At 45.0% G+C, this 25,480-nt stretch overlaps 1 protein-coding gene across 3 annotated transcripts in view; it reads right to left on the bottom strand.

Moving 5' to 3' along the window:
* slc36a4 (solute carrier family 36 (proton/amino acid symporter), member 4) overlaps positions 1–25,480 on the bottom strand; it is a 104,415-nt gene that overhangs the window by 6,290 nt on the left and 72,645 nt on the right. The window contains exon 12 of one of the 3 annotated variants that reach the window (XM_031897338.1): positions 14,836–14,954. The exons of the other annotated variants lie outside the window; for them this stretch is intronic. Within the exon in view, the coding sequence (XP_031753198.1) occupies positions 14,935–14,954 (20 nt within the window). The 3' untranslated portion in view covers positions 14,836–14,934. Of the gene's footprint in view, positions 1–14,835; positions 14,955–25,480 lie in introns of those variants that run through there. 3 annotated transcript variants of the gene reach the window in all.

The raw sequence follows: 25,480 nt of genomic DNA, 5'->3' as shown, positions 1-25,480 counted from the left end.
TTGCTCTATAATTATCTGATTTATTTGGTTGCATTTTAGTGTTTTTTTTGCATTTTCATAATTGATTTCTGTTTTTGAATTATTCTATTGCACTATAACTTTTGTATTGCTATTGGGTGCTGAATTTGCAGTGACGTTGGTGGATCCAGGGCTCTGACCACCGATTTCATTGCAATAATTGTTCTTCTGTTGGTTTGAGCGGTTTTTATTTGAATTTACTGATTTTATGGTGTTTTATCTTTGCATTGTTCTTTATTGTGTATTTAGTGCCCTAAAAAGGTTGCTTTTGCAGTGACGTTGGTGGATCCAGGGCTCTGATCACCGATTTCATTGCAATTATTGTTCTTTGATTGCTTTTAGTGGTTTTATTCCATTTTAACTTCATTTGATTTCAGTTGTTCTAGAAAGGTCCAGAGGTGCTAAGATTGTTCTGGTAGTTTCTATTGCCAAGGGTTAGGCTGATGCCACACATGGCGTAGGGCTGATTTTTTCAGCAAGTGGAAAAACGCTTGCCGAAAATTCAGCCCTACGCCTGCTACTTGTGCCTGCACCCGAATCAATGGAATACGCTCGGGTGCAGGCACATGTAGCCGATATACGCATGAAAACGCGAGACTTTGCATTCTCACGCGTTTTCATGCGTATATCGGCTACATGTGCCTGCACCCGAGCGTATTCCATTCATTCGGGTGCAGGCAAAAAAAAAAGGGGTGCATAGAGTGCAGCCCCAATATTATGCATTTTCAGGTTTGGCGGCCATGTACTTATGTGCATATGGGGTATCGTTTTATTCAGGGGAACTTGCAGATTTATGGTTAGTAAGTTTTTGGTAGTTGCCATGGAGATTTTGGGGAGAAATCTAGGTTTGTATCTGGTTTTTCCTTGATTTCTGACCAAAGCGTGACTTCTGCAAGGGACTGCGGCCACAATTTTCCATGTAGAAAGAGAAGAGTGGTGTCTCTGAATAGCTGAAGGTGTGCACTTTTTGGAAATATATAGTTTGCGGGGGTTATTTCACAGGTATGGGGGTGTTTAGACTAAATAACTGCAGGTAGAGCAAAGCCCCCCGTTATGCATTGCCCCTGTTAGGGGGCATTTGGTGGCCACGTCTTTATGTGCACCCATACATATGGGGTATCGTTTTATTCAGGGGAACTTGCAAATTGAGGTTTAGTAAGTTTTTGGTAGTTGCCATGGAGATTTTGGGGAGAAATCTAGGTTTTTTATCTGGTTTTTCCTTGATTTCTGACCAAAATCTAGGTTTGTATCTGGTTTTTCCTTGATTTCTGACCAAAGCGCTGACTTCTGCAAGGGACTGCGGCCACAATTTTCCATGTAGAAAGAGAAGAGTGGTGTCTCTGAATAGCTGAAGGTGTGCACTTTTCGTAAATATATAGATTGTGGGGGTTATTTCACAGGTAGGGGGGGTTAACACTGAAAAACTGCAGGTAGTGCACATAGAGCGCAGCCCCCAAAATTTCAACTGAAATTGCCCTTATGCATTGCCCCTGTTTTGGGGCATTTGGTGGCCACGTCTTTATGTGCACCCATACATATGGGGTATCGTTTTATTCAGGGGAACTTGCAAATTGAGGTTTAGTAAGTTTTTGGTAGTTGCCATGGAGATTTTGGGGAGAAATCTAGGTTTTTTATCTGGTTTTTCCTTGATTTCTGACCAATGCGCTGACTTCTGCAAGGGACTGCGGCCACAATTTTCCATGTAGAAAGAGAAGAGTGGTGTCTCTGAATAGCTGAAGGTGTGCACTTTTCGTAAATATATGATTGTGGGGGTTATTTCACAGGTAGGGGGGGTTAACACTGAAAAACTGCAGGTAGAGCAAAGCCCCCCCTTATGCATTGCCCCTGTTTGGGGGCATTTGGTGGCCACGTCTTTATGTGCACCCATACATATGGGGTATCGTTTTATTCAGGGGAACTTGCAAATTGAGGTTTAGTAAGTTTTTGGTAGTTGCCATGGAGATTTTGGGGAGAAATCTAGGTTTTTTTATCTGGTTTTTCCTTGATTTCTGACCAAAATCTAGGTTTGTATCTGGTTTTTCCTTGATTTCTGACCAAAGCGCTGACTTCTGCAAGGGACTGCGGCCACAATTTTCCATGTAGAAAGAGAAGAGTGGTGTCTCTGAATAGCTGAAGGTGTGCACTTTTTGGAAATATATAGTTTGCGGGGGTTATTTCACAGGTATGGGGGTGTTTAGACTAAATAACTGCAGGTAGAGCAAAGCCCCCCGTTATGCATTGCCCCTGTTAGGGGGCATTTGGTGGCCACGTCTTTATGTGCACCCATACATATGGGGTATCGTTTTATTCAGGGGAACTTGCAAATTGAGGTTTAGTAAGTTTTTGGTAGTTGCCATGGAGATTTTGGGGAGAAATCTAGGTTTTTTTATCTGGTTTTTCCTTGATTTCTGACCAAAATCTAGGTTTGTATCTGGTTTTTCCTTGATTTCTGACAGGGGCAATGCATAAGGGCAATTTCAGTTGAAATTTTGGGGGTTGCGCTCTATGTGCACTACCTGCAGTTTTTCAGTGTTAACCCCCCCTACCTGTGAAATAACCCCCACAATCTATATATTTACGAAAAGTGCACACCTTCAGCTATTCAGAGACACCACTCTTCTCTTTCTACATGGAAAATTGTGGCCGCAGTCAGAAGAGTGGTGTCTCTGAATAGCTGAAGGTGTGCACTTTTTGGAAATATATAGTTTGCGGGGGTTATTTTACAGGTAGGGGGGGTTAACACTGAAAAACTGCAGGAAGTGCACATAGAGCGCAGCCCCCAAAATTTCAACTGAAATTGCCCTTATGCATTGCCCCTGTTTTGGGGCATTTGGTGGCCACGTCTTTATGTGTACCCATACATATGGGGTATCGTTTTATTCAGGGGAACTTGCAGATTGATGTTTAGTAAGTTTTTGGTAGTTGCCATGGAGATTTTGGGGAGAAATCTAGGTTTGTGTCTGTTTTTTCCTTGATTTCTGACCAATGCGCTGACTTCTGCAAGGGACTGCGGCCACAATTTTCCATGTAGAAAGAGGAGAGTGGTGTCTCTGAATAGCTGAAGGTGTGCACTTTTCAGAAATATATAGTTTGTGGGGGTTATTTTACAGGTAGGGGGGGTTAACACTGAAAAACTGCAGGAAGTGCACATAGAGCGCAGCCCCCAAAATTTCAACTGAAATTGCCCTTATGCATTGCCCCTGTTTTGGGGCATTTGGTGGCCACGTCTTTATGTGTACCCATACATATGGGGTATCGTTTTATTCAGGGGAACTTGCAGATTGATGTTTAGTAAGTTTTTGGTAGTTGCCATGGAGATTTTGGGGAGAAATCTAGGTTTGTATCTGGTTTTTCCTTGATTTCTGACCAATGCGCTGACTTCTGCAAGGGACTGCGGCCACAATTTTCCATGTAGAAAGAGGAGAGTGGTGTCTCTGAATAGCTGAAGGTGTACACTTTTCAGAAATATATAGTTTGTGGGGGTTATTTTACAGGTAGGGGGGGTTAACACTGAAAAACTGCAGGAAGTGCACATAGAGCGCAGCCCCCAAAATATCAACTGAAATTGCCCTTATGCATTGCCCCTGTTTTGGGGCATTTGGTGGCCACGTCTTTATGTGCACCCATACATATGGGGTATTGTTTTATTCAGGGGAACTTGCAGATTGATGTTTAGTAAGTTTTTGGTAGTTGCCATGGAGATTTTGGGGAGAAATCTAGGTTTTTTATCAGTTTTTTCCTCGATTTCTGACCAAAGCGCTGACTTCTGCAAGGGACTGCGGCCACAATTTTCTATGTAGAAAGAGAAGAGTGGCGTCTCTGAATAGCTGAAGGTGTGCACTTTTCAGAAATATATAGTTTGTGGGGGTTATTTCACAAGTAGGGGGGTTAACACTGAAAAACTGCAGGTAGTGCACATAGAGCACAGCACCCACATTTTTAGCTGTAATTGCCCTTGTGCATTGCCCCTGCTTTGGAGTGTTTGGTGCCCATGTCTTTATGTGCACCCATACATATGGGGCATCATTTTATTCAGTAGAAATTTGTCTTTCAAATTTGCCTTTGTTAGAAAATTTTTATGAGATTTTTTTTTGTCAAATCCACATTTGATCATGCGTCCAAGTTTACGTTTTAGAAAAAAAAAAAATGTCAAAAAAACTTCCAAATTTCACAATGCACTGACAAAAGGTATTTGGCTTTTTAGTGAAAACTACATTGCACCTAGAAACCTGAAGGTCTGTAGTTTCTAAAGATACCAAACATGAGGGGATATTTTAGATTTACATATAAGTTATGCTGCATCAACTGTTACAAGCGCTTTTCCGCTTTGTTCTGGTGTGATATTGTACTAAGTATTGCTTTAGTTTGGGGGTTACTTCTGGACAGGAACTGTGGGGTACCACCACATATTTGGTATCGTTGGACTTGGGAGTATCAGGGCTTTTACAAACAACAAAAAAAAGTTTGTAAAATTAACTTTTCTATGGAAAAAAAACTCAAAATATACAGAAATTTTTCATAATTTTATTTTTTTTTTACATAATTCACCCAAAATACACATCATATCTCCAGAAAAGTTATAAAATTTGGTATGTATGTCGAAGCCCAATTAGTGACGAAAAAAACGATATATAATTTCCCTAGTTTCATGGAGGTTTTCCTACCAAAAAACATTGTTAAAGTGAATGAGTACAAAATGCTTAAAAAACGTCTGGCACTGGGGGGAACCGAAATGACGAATTCGGCTGGCACTTAAAGGGTTAAAAGCTTCGGCACTTATGCCAAGGAGCCATGACTGGGGGTATAGAGGCATCGGGAATCATATTATGGCACAGCAGACATAAGGAAGCAAACGTTGCCTGATTTATTGCAGAATATGATACAAACGCTGCCATCTACACACTAAAAAGGACAGGAATGTAAAACCGTAGGCATTTCACAGTAAATTGGAAGCGGTTACCTCAGGCTGAAGCTCTCACAAGGAATATCCATGCCCAGGAAAGCAGGTACCGCTCTCATCACAAAACACATAACAGTATCATTAATTAGTAAGAGTTATGTTTAGGGGGAACACAGCCCCAGAAATGCCTACGGTTATATATAAATCAGTTGTTTGTATGTGCTACGCAGAGCAATAGAGTAGTCGTACTGGTAAAATTGTGAGTTCCTAATTCTATAGAATTCCAGTCATTTACTTTAAAAAGAAAGTTTAACTGCATATGTGTTCAATGTTTCTTTTTATTTGGCTTTAGAGTTATTAGGCTTCCTATTGCAGCTTAAGGTGGCCATACACGTAGCAATTTCGAATCGTCAGATATGGAGGTAGAAACAATAGAAATTCTAACTCCTTCTGCCAATTCAGCCCTGAACATAGATTTTGCTTGGGTGCCTTCAATGGCGCCCAATCAAAATCTTTTAACCTGGCCAATCATTGAGTCAACCAATATCTGCAGCCTCCTGCGATATCGGTCTCCTCGTCGAGCCGCCATCCACGCAACGAATATCGTACGAAACCTTGATATTATTGGTGCATGTATGGGTGGCTTTAGTGTGGCTGTTGGTGCCACTGACCCTACAAAGCAGAAAACAGAGGCTTCATTTATATACTGTATATACTCAAGTATAAGCCTAGTTTTTCAGCACCCAAAATGTGCTGAAAAAGTCACCCTCAGCTTATACACGAGTTGGGTGCCATCGGTCCCCCCAGACTAGCACACTCTGTCCTTTGTGTGCAAATTAGGCCACCCGCAACCAGACCCTCCAGTGCCCTGGCCTAGGCTCCCACTAGCAATACTTATTCCCCCTTACATCTGCTCCGGGACTGGGTCTGCTGCCAGTTTGCCAATGTGCAATGAGCGTGGGGTAGTACTCATATTGTTTTTGTTGACCCTCTTCTCCACTTACAGAGCTAGATTACTGTTTTTCTTTGAAATATATATTTACCCCACTGATGCCTCAATTAATGTAATTTTATTGGTATTTATTTTGATTATTGAAACTTAGCAGTAGCGGCTGCATTTCCCACCCTAGGCTTATACTCGAGTCAATAAGTTTTTCCAGTTTTCTTAGGTAAAATTAGGTACCTCGGCTTATATTCAGATCGGCTTATACTCAAGTATATACGGTAGGTGTCCTTGTTAGCAGAAAACTGCCCCAGCCTGGGGTTCTTCTCAGTGAGCACCACAAAGCCATTGTCCCATTTCTTTTCTCATTGTGTGGGTGTGCATACACAGTAAAGTGAAAAGCCAAACTTAAACCCCAAATTATTCACTTTACTGCGTCGGCCCGAGGTAGTGAAGAAAGACAAAGCAGAAGAAAAGGAACATTCTTTGCTCAAAACCCCGAGCTGGGGCAGTTTTCTGCTAATAAGAGCACTGGCCCAAGGTATCGGGAAAGTAAATACTATCACTTGGGGGGTGTCTAACTTCTGGAAAAAGGCCATAATTTTAGCAGGTTATGTACTGGCTAAACTTTGACTGTTTCCCCACCTGAGACACCAGCGCGCACTGAATCCTCTTCCACCAGCTGCCATCAATCAATTATATACTATATAAATATAATGTGTATTATTTATGTTTTATGCCTGCCCCTCCCCCTTGGTGACATCAGGGATGGGGCAGGTTGGATATGAGGGATGACAGTTTGCCAAGTCAACTTTCTGTCAGCCTTCACATCATTAAAGTGCAGTATGTGTATATATATCTATTTATTTTTTCTTTTAAATAAAATATTTTCTCTGCTGAAGGATGGAAGACAATGTATAGCACTTGAGCAGTTGAGGCAGTGAATGGGAAATTCAGTGGATAATTGTGCAACTGAGGGAAAAAGCCTTATACTCTGATATAACGTAGGGGCTAGAAGTAGATTATAGTCACGCTGGGGGTCTGAGGGAAAGGCTGTTAATCCTGCTGCAGAGGTTGGACAGAAAGAAAAGCTACGGGCTCCTAATGCCGGAGACTAATAGAAAGTGATTGGCTAAAAGACCTGGGGCTGATCCAACCACTTGATTAATGATCAGGACAATGAAATTGGAACTCAGGAAGAAAGGCTTAATATTACTATTTATACATGTTTAGTGTCTATCATGAGATACTTGCCATACACGGGAGAAAAGCTCATTTGGAAACAAGCAGACTTTGCCCAAGTGGTTGGCTGAAATCAGATTCATTCAATTGTTTGGCTTCTTTGACAACAACTAGAGAAGTGATCCCCAACCAGTGACTGAGGGGTAACATGTTGCTCCCCAACCCCTTGGGTGTTGCTCTCAGTGCCCCCAAACCAGGGAGTTATTTTTGAATTCCTGACTTGGGGGCAAGTTTTGGTTGTATAAAAACAAGATTTCCTACCAAATAAAGCCCCCTGTAAGCTGATAGGGTGCATAGAGGCTGCCTAATAGCCAATCATAGCCCTTATTTGGCTCCTCCATGAACTTTTATGGCGCTTGTGTTGCTCCCCAAGTCTTTAAACATTTGAATGTTTCTCACAGGTAAAAGAGGTTGGGGACCCCTGAACCAGATCAGTTCATGCAGACCAGCTAATGGAGAACTGCAGTGACAGCCTGTTTTTAGCCCAATCTACTGTATGGTGATTGGGGACAGCCCAGTTCTCAACATATAGACAGCCCAATCGGTAAAGGGAAGCCAAGTCAGCAGTGAATACCTTCAAGTATATATGTCCATTAAAGGAAAAGTAACACTAAAAAAAACTCCTTCTACAGACGTCAGGCTAGGCTCGATCAATCGATCGCCGCATAGTTGATGCATCTCCTGATACTTTCCCCGGCATCGCCATATCACCTTTGTTCAAATGACAGGAAGCTGAGTTTTTTACAGGTATTTTCTTCTAAAGCATTCAAAATAACAAATGGTTTTCAGGATAGGGCAATTATTATTAGTATGTGCCATTGGGTAATGCTAAATAGAAAATTGCCATTTTAAGAATTAATTGCCGCCCCCTGGGATCATAGGAGTCACAGTGCACACAAACAAGCCAAGGCACACATACATGCTAGGCCCCATCAGCCAATGAATGGGCAGTTCTGCCTTTTGCTCCCACACTACTTCCTGTTACAGTTAGAGCTGCATCACTTCCTGTCAGCTGATCTCCGAGGGAACACACAGCCCATCACTAAATGGCGGCTCAAGGGAAAGGATGTAAAAGGGCAATATTTACTGATATATATATTCCAGTTTGGCAGGATTCCTTAATAGACCATTTAATATGATATAAACGGTCTGTTGGTTACGTATTCATTCTGGGGGTATAGTTTCCCTTTAAGTTTCCAATGAAAACGATATCTCTTGCTGTTAGACTACATATTCCTCCATTTACAAAAACACAACAGAAGATTCCCCCAAACCATGGAAATTACATTATTTTTTCAGGACCTGAAATGGGAACTTTGAACCCCAGATACAGTTTGAAGGCTCCCCCTTTGTTCTTATACCCCCCCTGCTTAGCCAAACACTAAAGTAAAATGTATCCTTGAGCCGCACAAAAGCCCCCCCCCGCAGAAGGACCCTGTGATGATTTCAAAGTGGAAGCCACTCGGATGGGAGCAAGTCATTCCGCTCCAATATGGCACGACATGCCGAGAGCTTGATTTAAAGCAGAGGGTGACAGTGAGCTGAAACGCTGCATCATTAAACATATCCTAAAGAGATTTTTCACTTGAAATGCCACATACATCAATGGGACCTACTGAAACTCTCTAAAGCCAAACATCATAAATCAGTGGGAAAATATGTTTGACATTTAGCGGCTTTGATAACAGGCAACAAACCAGGAAATGGAGAGCGTCATCGAGGCCGGCTCCAAATCATTTTTGTATGGCCCATAGCAGGGGCCGGAATCAACCCAATTATTTGCCAATCCTTTGTGGAGTGACCCCTGTGGCCGTGTTTGCTTACCGGAGCTCAGAGAAATGTATTTGTGTTACTTCGGCAGCGGGTTATTTCATTTCAAATAACATAAATGCCACGTACTGCGGAGCTGCCAAAGGCCTGCTGTGTGGGCACGGTATAGCGCAGTGGGACAGCGAGACATGTTTATTGCTCACAAACAATACATAGCCGCTTTTCAAGTTGGGGTTACCTTTTATATATTCCCCTTTAATCCATAGACTTGGAACATAGTGTATGTTAGATAGATTTAAGTTTAAAGGGGTAATTCTACACCCTGAATTTTTTTTATGCAGAACGACACAATGGAGGGGAATGCCTGGTATGGATTTATGCCACAAACTATCGGCAAACTTGGGAGTTCACATTGCTATGAAAAGTGACAATTATGGTCCCATCTGGCTGACTAGGCCAAGTGTTGCCAAACTATGCCTCTGGCACTTAGGGCCATATTTCTTGCAATGGCATAATAGAAGGCGATAGTGATCAGCGTTGGACTGGGCCAGTGGGACACTGAGAAAATACCCCCTTTCCCCTGATCCCAGCCACAAAGTAAAATAAAATAGAATGGAGATACGCGGTACACAGGGGAGGGGGGGGGGTTAGGCAGACATCAGGACGAGGGCCTTTGCATTGGCCCTAAAAATTACATTCCCGGTGGGTCTGGGTGCCCTAGTCTGACCCTGGAGACAATAGAAAGAACTGCTAACAGAGGCATTAATACCTTCCTCACCTTAATATGATACCGTCGCTAACAAACAACCTGCCCAATGCTTTTACATTTCCTATCTGATCCCCCATGTTCTTCTATGAGGGGCAGCCATATTTGTATTACTTATCCTTCTATTCAGATCCTCTCCTATATATCTTCCAGTCTGTTATTAAAATCATTGCCCGGAGAGCAGCTCATTTTACAAAAATTCCATTTCCGTGCTCAGGGGGGGGGGCAATTTATGCCTGTGTTTGTAATATGTATATGTGAATGGCAATTCTTCCCCACTGTACACTTCACAAACAAAGCTTCCAAAGAAATCGTGTATTAATTCTCTAATCAATGATGTCAATTCTAGCAATATAAATGCTGTATTAAAATGTAAACTGAATACTTTACAGTTAAAGCTATAGGATCAGCGTATGATGTGTTGCTATAAACCAACCTTTAATTGACCTATTTACTTTATCTGAGCCATAAACATAGTCCAAAATACAGTCATTTTACTTGTACTTGGAGAAAAAGAATAATCACTAATGATAAAGTGCAGAGCTGTCATTTCTACACAATGACGACTTCAAAGCACAATTTATCTGGTTAGCAGGGAGCTACGTACAGAAGTCTGATACTTGCTGCAACTGTAATTTTACTGTAATAGACTAATAAGAAAGTTTCATTCAGAGAAGATCCTGACCAGTAGAAATTTTTTTATTCGTCTGCTGAAATCTAGTTTTGCAAATGGCCTAAGGCAGAGAGAATCTAGTGCAATGGTATGTCAGCCTTAGTTAAATTAAACATACCTTAATATTAAAGGGGGACTCTGGATTCTAAACCAAAATGTGTTAAAGAGCCCCACACAACACAGAAACCCCTAATATCCCTATCACTGTAATCTGTTCCTTCAAAAAGTAGGAATAAATATAATTTTTATATGCTGAAATCCAGTTGCAAAACAGTTCTTCTCTTTCTGCATCATTTGAAATCCTGGCAGGGGAGGAGGGACTAAAACATTGATGTTACAAATTGTAACAACTTCTCCACAGCTTACAGACAGCATGCAGGAACTACATATCCCACAATGCATTGCACTGTGATGTTCCTTTCCTTATTGACATCACGCGTGCAGGGGATTGTGGGATTGGGAGGAGGCAGGCTGAGGACAGGCGACTACCGTTACATTTAGGATCACTCCATGGTGCTCGCTGGAGGAACCCCAAATGAGGGCACTTTTCAGATAACAGGAGCACTGGCCAAGGGTATCAGATAAGTGAATACAATCATTGGGAGGGGGGTCTAACTTTTGGGATCCATCTACAATTATGACTTTCTGCATCTAAGAGAAAAGGGGAGCCCTGAACTTTGAGTCCATATCTGCAATAATTCAATGTCATGGGGGCGGGGCTATGACAAGGCGATCAGCTATTGGCCAATCGCCACATCAGTCTTAGAGAATCTTGCCCGGTTTTCCCAATTTGGAAAACTGGGCAGGTAGTTTTGACCCGGACAGTCCTACCGAAAACTGGGCTGTCCAGCTCAAAATCACACAGGTGGCAATTCTAATTTGGGACTCCAAATCCAAAATGTTATTGGCGCATCTCTGGTAGTTTGCTCTTGAGTCAATCGTGGAGATCCATACAAGGATAGAGATGATCGCTAATAAAATAGCTCCCAATGTATTTTTCATTCACACAGTATTCTGTTCTACAGCTTGGGGCTTCACAGCTATATCAGCGAATGGGACCAACTACTAAATATGCTCCAGCACAATGGAATACACCACTCAGTACTAAAACACTCCACTAGTCACCCACCCCCCAAGGTTACAGAGATGTCAGAAAGAATCAATAATAAGCCACATCCAAGGCAGGAACAGCAGAAGCCAATTTTATGACTCTGTAGAAGGACGTGGGACACCCAAATAACCCACATCCAAGGCAGAAACAGCAGAAGCCACTTTTGTGACTCTGTAGAAGGATGTGGGACACCCAAATAAGCCACATCCAAGGCAGGAACAGCAGAAGCCACTTTTGTGACTCCATAGAAGGACGTGGGACACCCAAATAAGCCACATCCAAGGCAGGAACAGCAGAAGCCACTTTTGTGACTCCGTAGAAGGACGTGGGACACCCAAATAAGCCACATCCAAGGCAGGAACAGCAGAAGCCACTTTTGTGACTCCGTAGAAGGACGTGGGACACCCAAATAAGCCAAATCCAAGGCAGGAACAGCAGAAGCCAATTTTATGACTCTGTAGAAGGACGCGGGACACCCCTCAGGATTGCTCTTTAATGTCAACAGGCCTCTCTAGTCATTGAGAACATTCCCTGCACTCTCATGTTAAAATGGAGGAAACTCTTGTGCACGTTCCAGGCCGGAGTGGTTTGATTTCTACCAATACAGTAGCTCATCCGTTCCAGTCACTCCTCAAAGCTATCGCTCTTTGCAGCAACATGGCGGCTACAATGGAAGAACTTCAATAACTTTCCTGGGACTGCGAATCTCGGAAACAAGTCTCCTTGTTGGATGGGGCTCCGGCCATCTGCTGGTTACAGATTATCAATAAACAGGGATTATGGATGCTCTGATTAACATGTTTCCCACGTATTATTTGCATATGACTGGGGCGGTGGATTTCTTTGACTCGGCGCTTGGCAGGGATCCGTGGCTTTAGCAGAGAACTGCTCCTGCCAGTTTTGAAGTGGGACGCATTTAAATGTGTTCCCCCCTCCACCCCAGTATGTTGCTTGTCAATCACAATTTGATTTGAAGCTTTTTACAATTATCAGTAAAAGCGCAGTCACAAAAGCCAATCTGATTGTGCCGCTTTCAGAATGATTCACGTTAGCGGGCGACCAAAGGAGAGGTTGGTATTATCCTCTTTTTGGATTTATTGGTATCAACATGACACAGACGTAGAAATCATATTTTATCAGATGTTCTTTATGGCACTTAACGGAGTAGTCAAGGTTTCAGACAAATTTTGCGCAAAGTTAAGACACTCTTGCCTCTACAGTAAAGGTCCCCATACACAGGCCGATAGTAGCTGCAGATATGGGTCCCTTGGACCGATTCGGCAACTTATCGGCCCATCTAGGGGCAGAAACGAGGGACCTGCCCGACCGATATCTGGCCTAAAATTGGGCAGATATCGATCGGCCAGGTTAGAAAATTCAGTCGGATCGGGGACCGCATCAGCTCGTTGATGCGGTCCCCGAACTGACTGCCCCATTGACGACAATATAATTTGATCGTTTGGCCCTGGGGTCAGATTTTTTTTTACCTACACGCTCCCCGATATCGTCCACCCATAGGTGTATGGGGGCCTTAAGTGCAAATATAACTGGGATATTGGGAGCAGCACTTGTGTCCTTACCCCCATCATGAATGTAATAAAAAAAAGCACAAAGTTTGCTTAGCTGCAATAACGCACAGGAACCAATAAGATCTTTGCTTTTAGACAGGTGACCAGGAAATGCTACCTGCTGATTGGTTGCTCTTGCTGACAAGACGTTGCAAATGTTATACCTTTTCTGTCACATTGGTTCTGATGAAGAGAGTGTGGGCTGGATGGGGGGCAGCATTGATTGTGGGCACTTCATCACTCAAATTCAACCCAGCGCCACTGGCAGGGCACACTAGTGAGGAGCGGCTCACCCAACTGTAACCTGCCCCTTCTCTACCCAAACTGGGCTGCGGCTTTACATCTATTTATTAACCTGAACCCGCCCCTCCTATGACATCACTGAGGGGGCAGGGCAGGCACGCGCCTATAAATAGGCTCAGTTAGGTCGCGAGCGGGGAGGAAGGCAGAAGGGCACGACCCACAGCAATGTTCCTTTGAAATACAGTGGTTGTAACTCAGATTAATTGTAATTATTTGGCACGGACATGTTGCAATATGAATTCCAGACCCTTTTAGAGAAAGCCTCACACACACAGTTGGAATTTTGGAAAAGAAGCCAGCAGTGTAACTATAGAGGGGCTGACCCTCATGACAGGGGGCGACAATGGGGCCCACATGTAATCCCACAAAATCTATATCATATTACAGGTGATACAATGACTTGTATGGACCAAGCATTAAAAATCCAAAATCTCTACATAAAAGCTCAGAGTTTATTAACCCCTTATGGAAAGCTCTGGCTTAAGTTATTGGGCAGCCATTCAAATCTGGAAGTAAAGCAACCTTATGATAGGAACATATGCTCTTCCACAACTCTGTCTGGTCCAAAATTTCTCCAAAGTTCAGTTGTGCCTACCTTCAGGAGGGTTGCTGGATGTTTGCAATGGCGGTAAGATTGCTTATTGCAGCATTCTGTGTAAGTATGAGAATGTAAATATCATCAGAGACACCGGCGAGTGAATGACTGGGGCAGATACCACTATTATCATGGGGCGCCCATACCTTTGGACGGGGCATATGACATGTCCAGAATGTAGTTAAGGCTTTAGCTGTGCTTCATGTGTAGTCTGCATCTCTGGCAGCCAAATCAGTGTGCAGCTAGGTAAGCACCCCCTTCATTTGCACCCATTATCTTTGCACCCATAGTTATACTATCTGTGAGGAGTCTAGGCAATGGCTGCAGATACACACAGAAGCGCACGTTTTGCAGTTAAAATACATTCCGTATTGGTGTATCGTGTATCTTAAGGTGGCCATACACGTAAAGATCCGCTCGCTTGGCGAGATCGCCAAGAGAGCGGGGATCTTCACCCAATATCCCCCACCTACGGGTGGGCGAAATCGGGGAACAAGTAGGCTAATTCGATCGTTTAGCCCTGGGGCCAAATGATCGAATTATAATGGAGGCAATGGGGCAGTCAGTTCGGGGACCGCATCAACGAGCCAATGCGGTCCCCGATCCGACTGAATCTTTTAAACTGCCCGATCGATATCTGGCCAATTTCAGGCCAGATATCAGTCAGGTATGGCTGTCGTTTCTGCCCCTACACGGGCCGATAAGCTGCCGAATCGGTCCATGGGAACCATATCGGCAGCTACAATCGGCCCGTGTATGGGGACCTTTATTATCTTGCACTTTACCTTTGAACCTGCACAGAAAAGCCATTACGCCACCCCAAGGAGCGTTACTGTTCAATACAGTATAACTGCATATATGACATACTGCAATTTATTATTTAATAACTATACAGGTCTCTGTTGCTTAAGAAAACATTTGTTCTCAAACACGCGCTCGTATATCCGGCAGGCCTACAGCTTCTACCTGCTCTCACTTGTTTTGATCCGTACTGGCCAGGGTTCGGCTAATCGCGTCCAGTAGCTTTATCTAAAGTCCCACTTTATCAAAAACTCTGGCGCTGACCTGAAAAATAAAGATAACTGGTCCGTCATATGGAAGTGTGCTCTTACCCTCTGTTCCTTGCAGATAGACTGATCCCTACTGTCTTGGAGATCCGCACCTTGCAGGGATTATGTGATAAACTGTAACAATTTAGCGATATCCCAACATCTCATCTCTAATCCCTCGCATTATAAATGTGTTTTCTTCTTACACCGGAAAGTGTATAACTCTCTTTTATGTTAACTATACAAACGAATAATGATGTGGCATATATATATACAGGTATGGGACCTGTTACCTAGAATGCTCGGGATCTGACGTTTTCCGGATAAGGGATCTTTCCGTAATATGGATCTCCATAACTTAAGTCTGTTAAAAACAATTTAAATATTAAATAAACCCAATAGGGCTGTTTTGCCCCCAATAAGGGGTAATTATATCTTAGTTGGGATCAAGTACAGGTACTGTTTTATTATTACAGAGAAAAGGGAATCATTTAACCATTAAATAAACCCAATAGGGCTGTTCTGCCCCCAATAAGGGGTAATTATATCTTAGTTGGGATCAAGTACAGGTACTGTTTTATTATTACAGAGAAAAGGGAATCATTTAACCATTAAATAAACCCAATAGGGCTGTTCTGCCCCCAATAAGGGATAATTATATCTTAGTTGGGATCAAGTACAGGTACTGTTTTATTATTACAGAGAAAAGGGAATCATTTAACCATGAAATAAACCCAATAGGGCTGTTCTGCCCCCAATAAGGGGTAATTATATCTTAGTTGGGATCAAGTACAGGTACTGTTTTATTATTACAGAGAAAAGGGAATCATTTAACCATGAAATAAACCCAATAGGGCTGTTCTGCCCCAATAAGGGGTAATTATATCTTAGTTGGGATCAAGTACAGGTACTGTTTTATTATTACAGAGAAAAGGGAATCATTTAACCATTAAATAAACCGAATAGGGCTGTTCTGCCCCCAATAAGGGGTAATTATATCTTAGTTGGGATCAAGTACAGGTACTGTTTTATTATTACAGAGAAAAGGGAATCATTTAACCATTAAATAAACCCAATAGGGCTGTTCTGCCCCCAGAAATTAGAATTATTTACTTATAATGGTGTCTATGGGACATGGCCTTTCTGTAATTTGGAACTTTCTGGATAAGGGATCCCATACCTGTATAAATATATATATATATATATATCCCCCCCCCTTCCCCAAAAGGACAGACTATGAAGTGTATGCCACCCGCAAGTAGTGTATATGTAGGGAATGCAGAACGTGCATTGATTTGCTTCTAAAAGTAAATGCAACAGCAACACAGAGAGAAGCATTGCAGGTGGCTTTTTGCCTTATGGGAAATGGCAGTAAAGTGAGGCCTGTTACATACACATGAATAACAGTAACAGGTGCAGAGACGCATTCATTCACGGCTCATTTACAATTGGCCAGACGCACTGCTAGACACAAATATGGGCGTACGTTTGTGCCCACTAAATGGCATAATCAACATGCATATACTTGTCTCTCTACGAGAACCATGTACCAACTTGCTGGCTGCATTTACTCCAGTCAGGGCCTTTTTAAAGGAGAAGGAAAGGTAAAAACTAAGTAAGCTTTATACGAAAGGTCTATGTAAATACAGCCATAAGCACTAACAGAGTCCTCTATCAAAAGATACACAGAATTTCTTGTCTCCTTTTGTGTACACATGTTCTTCAGTATCAGACTTCCTCTCTCAGAAAAATCCTTCAGGTGCTCAATTTGCTTCTCTCTCCCTCTCCCCCTCCCATCAGAATTAGTTCCCCCTCCCATCCGAATTTGCTCCCCCCTCCCAACTCTGTGTAATCTGAGCTACCAGAAGCCAGATCTCCAGCACGGAAGCTACAGAGACCAAGCTAAAATGGCAGCTGCTATCTTGAACAAAAAGAGGGAGCTTCTAGGGCTCTTTAATCAGGAATGGTAAAGCTTTCTGCAGAATAAATATATTGTTCTAGGTGGCACTAATGTGGCGAATCTATTGGCAGTAAAATGCCAAAATGCCTTTCCTTCTCCTTTAAGGTATAAGCTGGCCCTTTCCTTCTCCTTTAGGGTCCCATCTGCTCCAAGAAATTTGTGATGGAATAACCCCCAAGCATGTATAGTATAATACAGTAAGGCAGGTAGTGAAGAAATGGTCTGTGCTTACTGATGTAGGTATAATCCCCATGTGTGCCCCTCTGCCTTTGCCCATTTATTAAAACGACTCCAAAGTCCAATGAGTCCAAAACCCAAGTTTTTGGGAAAAAGCCCTTTCTGAGGAGTACGCCTGAAGAATTGGACCTCCCCTAAAAGCTTATGTGGATGTCCTTGCCCTCAGTTAATTAATCGAGTAGGTCTTTTTCTGTCTTCTATGTACTTTATATGGAAGGGTGCACATTTGGTCTACCATTATGTGTAAGCTTGCTCCCATCAGTCAGTATTACAGTCTTTATACAAAAGTGGGTAGTGCTGCTGCCTTGCAGTGTTTGGATCCCGAGTTCAATTCCAGCTTGGGCAGTATCTACTAGGAGTTTGTATCTGTGTGGGTTTCCTCCAAGTTCTTTAGTATCCTCCCAAACTCCAGAAAACATATAGGCCTTACTGTGATAGGGACCTTAGATTGTAAGCTCCACTGGGGCAGGGAATGATGGGAATGTGATAGGGACCTTAGATTGTAAGCTCCACTGGGGCAGGGACTGATGGGAATGTGATAGGGGCCTTAGATTGTAAGCTCACTGGGGCAGGGACTGATGGGAATGTGATAGGGGCCTTAGATTGTAAGCTCCACTGGGGCAGGGACTGATGGGAATGTGATAGAGGCCTTAGATTGTAAGCTCCACTGGGGCAGGGACTGATGGGACTGTGATAGGGACCTTAGATTGTAATCTCACTGGGGCAGGGACTGATGGGAATATGATAGGGACCTTAGATTGTAAGCTCACTGGGGCAGGGACTGATGGGAATGTGATAGATACCTTAGATTGTAAGCTCCACTGGGGCAGGGACTGATGGGAATGTGATAGGGACCTTAGATTGTAAGCTCCACTGGGGCAGGGACTGATGGGAATGTGATAGGGACCTTAGATTGTAAGCTCACTGGGGCAGGGACTGATGGGAATGTGATAGGGACCTTAGATTGTAAGCTCCACTGGGGCAGGGACTGATGGGAATGTGATAGGGACCTTAGATTGTAAGCTCACTGGGGCAGGGGCTGATGGGAATGTGATAGAGGCCTTAGATTGTAAGCTCTACTGGGGCAGGGACTGATGAGAATGTGATAGGGACCTTAGATTGTAATCTCACTGGGGCAGGGACTGATGGGAATGTGATAGAGGCCTTAGATTGTAAGCTCCACTGGGGCAGGGACTGATGGGACTGTGATAGGGACCTTAGATTGTAATCTCACTGGGGCAGGGACTGATGGGAATGTGATAGGGACCTTAGATTGTAAGCTCTACTGGGGCAGGGACTGATGGGAATGTGATAGAGGCCTTAGATTGTAAGCTCCACTGGGGCAGGGACTGATGGGACTGTGATAGGGACCTTAGATTGTAATCTCACTGGGGCAGGGACTGATGGGAATGGGATAGTCACCTTAGATTGTAAGTTCCACTGGGGCAGGGAGTGATGGGAATGTGATTGGTACATTAGATTGTAAGCTCACTGGGGCAGGGACTGATGGGAATATGATAGGGACCTTAGATTGTAAGCTCACTGGGGCAGGGACTGATGGGAATGTGATAGAGGCCTTAGATTGTAAGCTCCACTGGGGCAGGGACTGATGGGACTGTGATAGGGACCTTAGATTGTAATCTCACTGGGGCAGGGACTGATGGGAATATGATAGGGACCTTAGATTGTAAGCTCACTGGGGCAGGGACTGATGGGAATGTGATAGAGACCTTAGATTGTAAGCTCCACTGGGGCAGGGACTGATGGGAATGTGATAGGGACCTTAGATTGTAAGCTCCACTGGGGCAGGGACTGATGGGAATGTGATAGAGGCCTTAGATTGTAGGCTCTACTGGGGCAGGGACTGATGTCAACAATGTATATTCTCTGTAAAGTGTTGCAGAAATATGTCTGCGCTATATAAATCCCAGGAAATAAAATATACAATGACTTTCATAAGGCAAAGTAGAAGAGCGACTGAAATAAGAAATTAAACCCCTGAAAAAAAAAGGCAGTTGTTGCACTCACAGGTTGAGGATCATAAAGGACAATGCTAGGATTAGTGAACTTGCAGCCATCCCGTCCATAAGTGAATTGAATAAAGCTCTCCTATGTGCAAGCGACCTTGGTACATTGTCTTAAATTGCGCCGCAGACACTTTAGTAATTTGATGGCGGGCGAGTGTAGGAGGGGCCACAGGCCATAACGCTCATAAGGGGAGCAATCAGGGCCAGCCTTACCAGGTATCAGCTGCTCTTCCCTTAACAATATGCTTCAAACTCGCCTAGAGAAGTTATTTTCCTAATTATAATCTTCTAAGTAAGAGAAAAGCCCCAGAAATGTACAATGTACTCTGGGAATGGAAACACCAAGCGGCCAATGCCTTTATAACCAGGTATATGCTTCTAGATTGTAAGCTCTTTTGGGTAGGCCCTGATTACCTTCTTTTATCGGCTGTATAATACCTGTTATTAAATATAATAATAATAATAGTACACTGGTTATCATTTTTTCTTGTGTCTTCTGTCTCATCTGGGATTTTTCAACAAAAAACCTGCTGAGATCCATACAAGCCAATGGCCACTCCAGCGCATATTTCAAGAGGTAAATCTGCCCCTTAGTTTTCCCAGGAGCAGTAACCCATAGCAACCAATAAGAGATGAGTTACTGCTCCTGGGCCTTTTATTACATAACCCCCTAACTTACATACTCCCTTGTATTAAGCCTATTAAACTCAAAAAATAGATCATTTGCAATCAATCTTCATGCTTTGATCTTCTTAAATTAAAGGGGCTGTTATCAAGTTGCTAGGGTCCAAAATACCTTAGCAACCAGGGAGCGCTTGCTAGGTAGATTGCATTGAGAGACTGGAATATGAATAGGAGAGGGTCTGAATAAAAACACAAATCATAAAAAGTAACAATAACAATAAAATTGTAGCCTCACAGAGCAATAGTTTTTAGCTGCCGGGGTCAGTGACCCCTATTTGAAAGCTGGAAAGGCGGCAAATAATTCAAAAACTGTACAAAATGAATAATGAAACCACCCCTTTAATAGACTATTCTCCCTCTAGTCCAGGGGTGCCCAGACTTTTTCCGCCGGCGATCAACCTTTGGCTCCTCCCCGCAGGGGCAGGCCAAGCTGACTGGGCACCCTAGGCAACCCGGTCGGCCACGCCCCCCGAATGGCGCATGCGCGCCAAAGCACAAGGGGGGGGGGGAGAGGTGCGAGGGGGGGCGCGATCAGAATGGTCATTGCCTCCACCGCTAGTGACAAGCGGCGGGGGCAATGACAGAGAAAGATGCCTAGGGGCAGGCAGGAGAGGCCCCCCAATCGTTGCGCCCTAGGCAGCTGCCTCTTCTGCCTACCCCTAGTTCCGGCCCAGCCTCCCCGCGTCCGACGCAGCATACGCACACATACCCAATAAACGCGCAGAACCGCTGCACTTCCCGGCATCAACGTGTTCCACCAGAAATCCACAGGGGATCAACTGGTGGACTGCGATCGACGTTTTGGCCACCCCTGCTCTAGACACATTTAAAGTTACAGTTGTAACTCTAGTCTATCATCCCTCTGTGACTGCAGGTATATGAAGTAGGAACTCTAGACAACTGCTGGGGAAGGCTTAGGGGACACAAAAAGGTCTTCCAGTATAGGGTTAACAAAATGATGTTCCCCTAGTAATGCGTACAACAGAGGTACCGGCTCAGCTTCAGGAGACTCTCTCAGTAGTTACTCTATGGGGCTGATTTACTAATCCACGAACGTCCGAAAAGCGGTATTTTGCGTTTTTTTTTCCGTTGCCGTTGCGACTTTTTCGTAGCCGTTGCGACTTCCGCGAATTGTCACAACTTTTTTGTAGCCGTTTTTGCCCGCCGTTTACTAGCGCTCAATACAAAAAAGTCGCGACAATTTGCTCAAGTCGTAACGGCTACGAAAAAGTCGTGACAATTCGCGCAAGTCGTACCGGCTACAGTCATAGGGGCTGATTTACTAATCCACGAATCCGAATTCAGAATGGGAAAAAATCGGATTGGAAACGAACATTTTGCGACTTATTCGTATTTTTGCAACTTTTTCGTAGCCGGTACGACTTGCGCAAATTGTCGCAACTTTTTCGTAGCCGTTACGACTTCCGCGAATTGTCACAACTTTTTCGTAGCCGCCGCGAAAAAATCGGAAAGGTTTGCCCGCCGTTTACTAGCGCTCAATACGAAAAATTTGCGCAAGTCGTACCGGCTACGAAAAAGTTGCGACAATTCACGAAAAAGGTCGCAAAAAATACGAAAAAGTCGCAAAATGTTCGTTTCCAATCCGATTTTTCCCCATTCGGAATTCGGATTTGTGGATTAGTAAATCAGCCCCTATGACCGTTCCCAGGTATAAAACAAATGAATAGTTTGGGTGTCTCTTACAGAAATGTTGGCACCAAACTGAAATACCCTCAAGTCTAGACTACACTGACAGGTTTACAATCAGCATTCAGCCAATCGGTTTTTAGAAATGAAATGGTTTTTATGCTGAGAGCAGGAGTAATTTACTCATCATTGCACATTTAAGATCAACGCGTTTTATCTCAAACTTTAGATAAAGTAAATGGAGCTCTAAACAAAATCGGCTCTACAATCTCCGCGCTGTAATTGGTTCGTGCATTACAAATCTAATCCCCTTTCTGGTCTATTTTTTAAAGTCATTTCTATTTTTGTGCTTTGAAATTTGTTTTAATTGGATTTAACTTACTGAAGAACTCCGAATAAACACAGAATATTTGGAACAATGTTTTCTCCAAAGAAAGGGCAACTAAGCAGCCAATAGAAGTCTTATCTATTTAGTTTAATAAAAAGGGCAAATGTCAGGGCCATTAGCATTGAAAAACAGGGATTTTGCCTTACCTTTAAAAATCTTCTCTCTTTATCAAAAAGGGGACACATGAACCGGAGACTTAAATTAGCACATTAATTATTTTTACTATTTTTAAGAACTAGAACGGACTAGTTATTGGGCCCCACAGCAACATCGAGGGCCTGTAATACTCCAGGAGATCTCTTATAACCCAGGCTAGGAAACTAAAGTTCACTCTTACATAGCTACATAGGGTTGAAAAAAGACCAGAGTCCATCAAGTTCAACCCTTCCAAGTAAACCCAGCACCCACAACCATTACCACATCACTAGGAAGGGCATTCCCCAACCTCACTGCCCTCACCATGAGGAACCCCCTACCCAACATCCCCCGGCAGGGCATTCCCCAACCCCCTCACTGCCCTCACCGTGAGGAACCCCCTACCCAACATCCCCCGGCAGGGCATTCCCCAACCCCCTCACTGCCCTCACCGTGAGGAACCCCCTACCCAACATCCCCCAGCAGGGCATTCCCCAACCCCCTCACTGCCCTCACCGTGAGGAACCCCCTACCCAACATCCCCCGGCAGGGCATTCCCCAACCCCCTCACTGCCCTCACCGTGAGGAACCCCCTACCCAACATCCCCCGGCAGGGCATTCCCCAAACTCACTGCCCTCACCGTGAGGAACCCCCTACCCAACATCCCCCGGGAGGGCATTCCCCAACCTCACTGCCCTCACCGTGAGGAACCCCCTACCCAACATCCCCCAGCAGGGCATTCCCCAACCCCCTCACTGCCCTCACCGTGAGAAACCCCCTACCCAACATCCCCCGGCAGGGCATTCCCCAACCCCCTCACTGCTCTCACCGTGAGGAACCCCCTACCCAACATCCCCCGGCAGGGCATTCCCCAACCTCACTGCCCTCACCGTGAGGAACCCCCTACCCAACATCCCCCGGCAGGGCATTCCCCAACCTCACTGCCCTCACCGTGAGGAACCCCCTACCCAAAATCCCCCGGCAGGGCATTCCCCAACCTCACTGCCCTCACCGTGAGGAACCCCCTACCCAACATCCCCCGGCAGGGCATTCCCCAACCCCCTCACCATGAGGAACCCCCTACCCAACATCCCCCGGCAGGGCATTCCCCAACCCCCTCACTGCCCTCACCGTGAGGAGCCCCCTACCCAACATCCCCCGGCAGGGCATTCCCCAACCCCCTCACTGCCTCACCGTGAGGAACCCCCTACCCAACATCCCCCGGCAGGGCATTCCCCAACCTCACTGCCCTCACCGTGAGGAACCCCCTACCCAACATCCCCCGGCAGGGCATTCCCCAACCTCACTGCCCTCACCGTGAGGAACCCCCTACCCAACATCCCCCGGCAGGGCATTCCCCAACCCCCTCACTGCCCTCACCGTGAGAAACCCCCTACCCAACATCCCCCGGCAGCGCATTCCCCAACCTCCTCACTACCCTCACCGTGAGGAACCCCCTACCCAACATCCCCCGGCAGGGCATTCCCCAACCACCTCACTGCTCTCACCGTGAGGAACCCCCTACCCAACATCCCCCGGCAGGGCATTCCCCAACCCCCTCACTGCCCTCACCGTGAGGAACCCCCTACCCAACATCCCCCGGCAGGGCATTCCCCAACCACCTCACTGCTCTCACCGTGAGGAACCCCCTACCCAACATCCCCCGGCAGGGCATTCCCCAACCCCCTCACTGCCCTCACCGTGAGGAACCCCCTACCCAACATCCCCCGGCAGGGCATTCCCCAACCACCTCACTGCTCTCACCGTGAGGAACCCCCTACCCAACATCCCCCGGCAGGGCATACCCCAACCACCTCACTGCTCTCACCGTGAGGAACCCCCTACCCAACATACCCCGGCAGGGCATTCCCCAACCTCAGTGCCCTCACCGTGAGGAACCCCCTACCCAACATCCCCCGGCAGGGCATTCCCCAATCTCACTGCCCTCACCGTGAGGAACCCCCTACCCAACATCCCCCGGCAGGGCATTCCCCAATCTCACTGCCTCACCGTGAGGAACCCCCTACCCAACATCCCCCGGCAGGGCATTCCCCAACCCCCTCACCATGAGGAACCCCCTACCCAACATCCCCCGGCAGGGCATTCCCCAACCTCACTGCCCTCACCGTGAGGAGCCCCCTACCCAACATCCCCCGGCAGGGCATTCCCCAACCCCCTCACTGCCTCACCGTGAGGAACCCCCTACCCAACATCCCCCGGCAGGGCATTCCCCAACCCCCTCACTGCCCTCACCGTGAGAAACCACCTACGCTGCTTCATATGGAAGCTCCGTTCCTCTAATCTAAAGGGGGCGTCTGGTGCGTTGATTGTTTTTATGGGAAAAAAGATCCCCCCCATCTGCCTATAATCCCCTCTAGTGTACTTGTACAGAGTAATCATGTCCCCTTACAAGAACCTCTTTTCCAGAGAAAACAACCCCAACCCTGACAGTCTAACCCCATAGTTTAACCCTTCCATCCCCTTTACCAGTTTAGTTGCACGTCTCTGCACTCTCCCCAGCTCATTAATATCCCTCTTAAGGACTGGAACCCAAAACTGCCCCCATACTCAAGGTGAGGCCTTACCAGGGACCTATAAAGAGGCAAAATTATGTTTTCATCCCTTGAGTCAATGCCCTTTTTTATACAAGACAGCACTTTATTTGTTTTAGTAGCAACAGAATGACACTGCCTGGAATTAGACAACTCTTGCATTGGTGCATGTCAGTGTTCATAATTCCACCATCAGAAGAGCACTGAGCAACAATGGAGAGCATGGCAGGGCTGCATGGAGAAAGCCACTAATGTCCAAAAAGAACACTGCTGCCCATCTACAATTTTCTACAGACCACGTTGATAAGTTAGAAGACTATTGAAGTTCTGTGGAATGGCAAGTCAATGTCCTGACTTTAATACTATAGAAATGCCATGGAAGGGCTCAAGTGGCCAGTTCATATGAGGAAGCCCACAAACATCCCTAGGTTTAAGCTGTTCTGTACCAAGCAATGGGCTAAAACCCCTCCGAGCCGCCGTGCAGGACTGGTCAACAATTACCATAAGGTAAGCAAAGGTTCACGTTCTTTTGCCACACAAATATGTAACTTTGGATCATTTCCTGCGATAAAGTAATGAACAAGGATTATGTTTTTAAATACGTTTAATTGGGTTCTCTGTTATCTAGTTTTAGGTCATATTTCAGCAGCAAGATTAAATTCAAAAGGATGAAGATGTTAAAGTGCCTGCCATAGAGTTTTTCTTAAGCAGTCAGATTATTATGCTGAAACGATCTCTTAAAATTAAAAATGAATAGACTGTAGTGCAAATTAATATGGGGGCTAGGTAGAAAGGAACTGCTTATCTTAGCTCTATTTTTAAAGACAACATGGAGACAATCCAACTCATATAGACTAAATTGACCTGTAACTGTCCTCCAGAGCTCACCAAGCCGGATCTATGACCAGCAT

Source organism: Xenopus tropicalis, chromosome 2 (assembly GCF_000004195.4).
Source record: "Xenopus tropicalis strain Nigerian chromosome 2, UCB_Xtro_10.0, whole genome shotgun sequence".
Classification (NCBI taxonomy): Eukaryota; Metazoa; Chordata; class Amphibia; order Anura; family Pipidae; genus Xenopus; species Xenopus tropicalis.
This window is presented reverse-complemented; position numbering and strand designations above follow the sequence as displayed.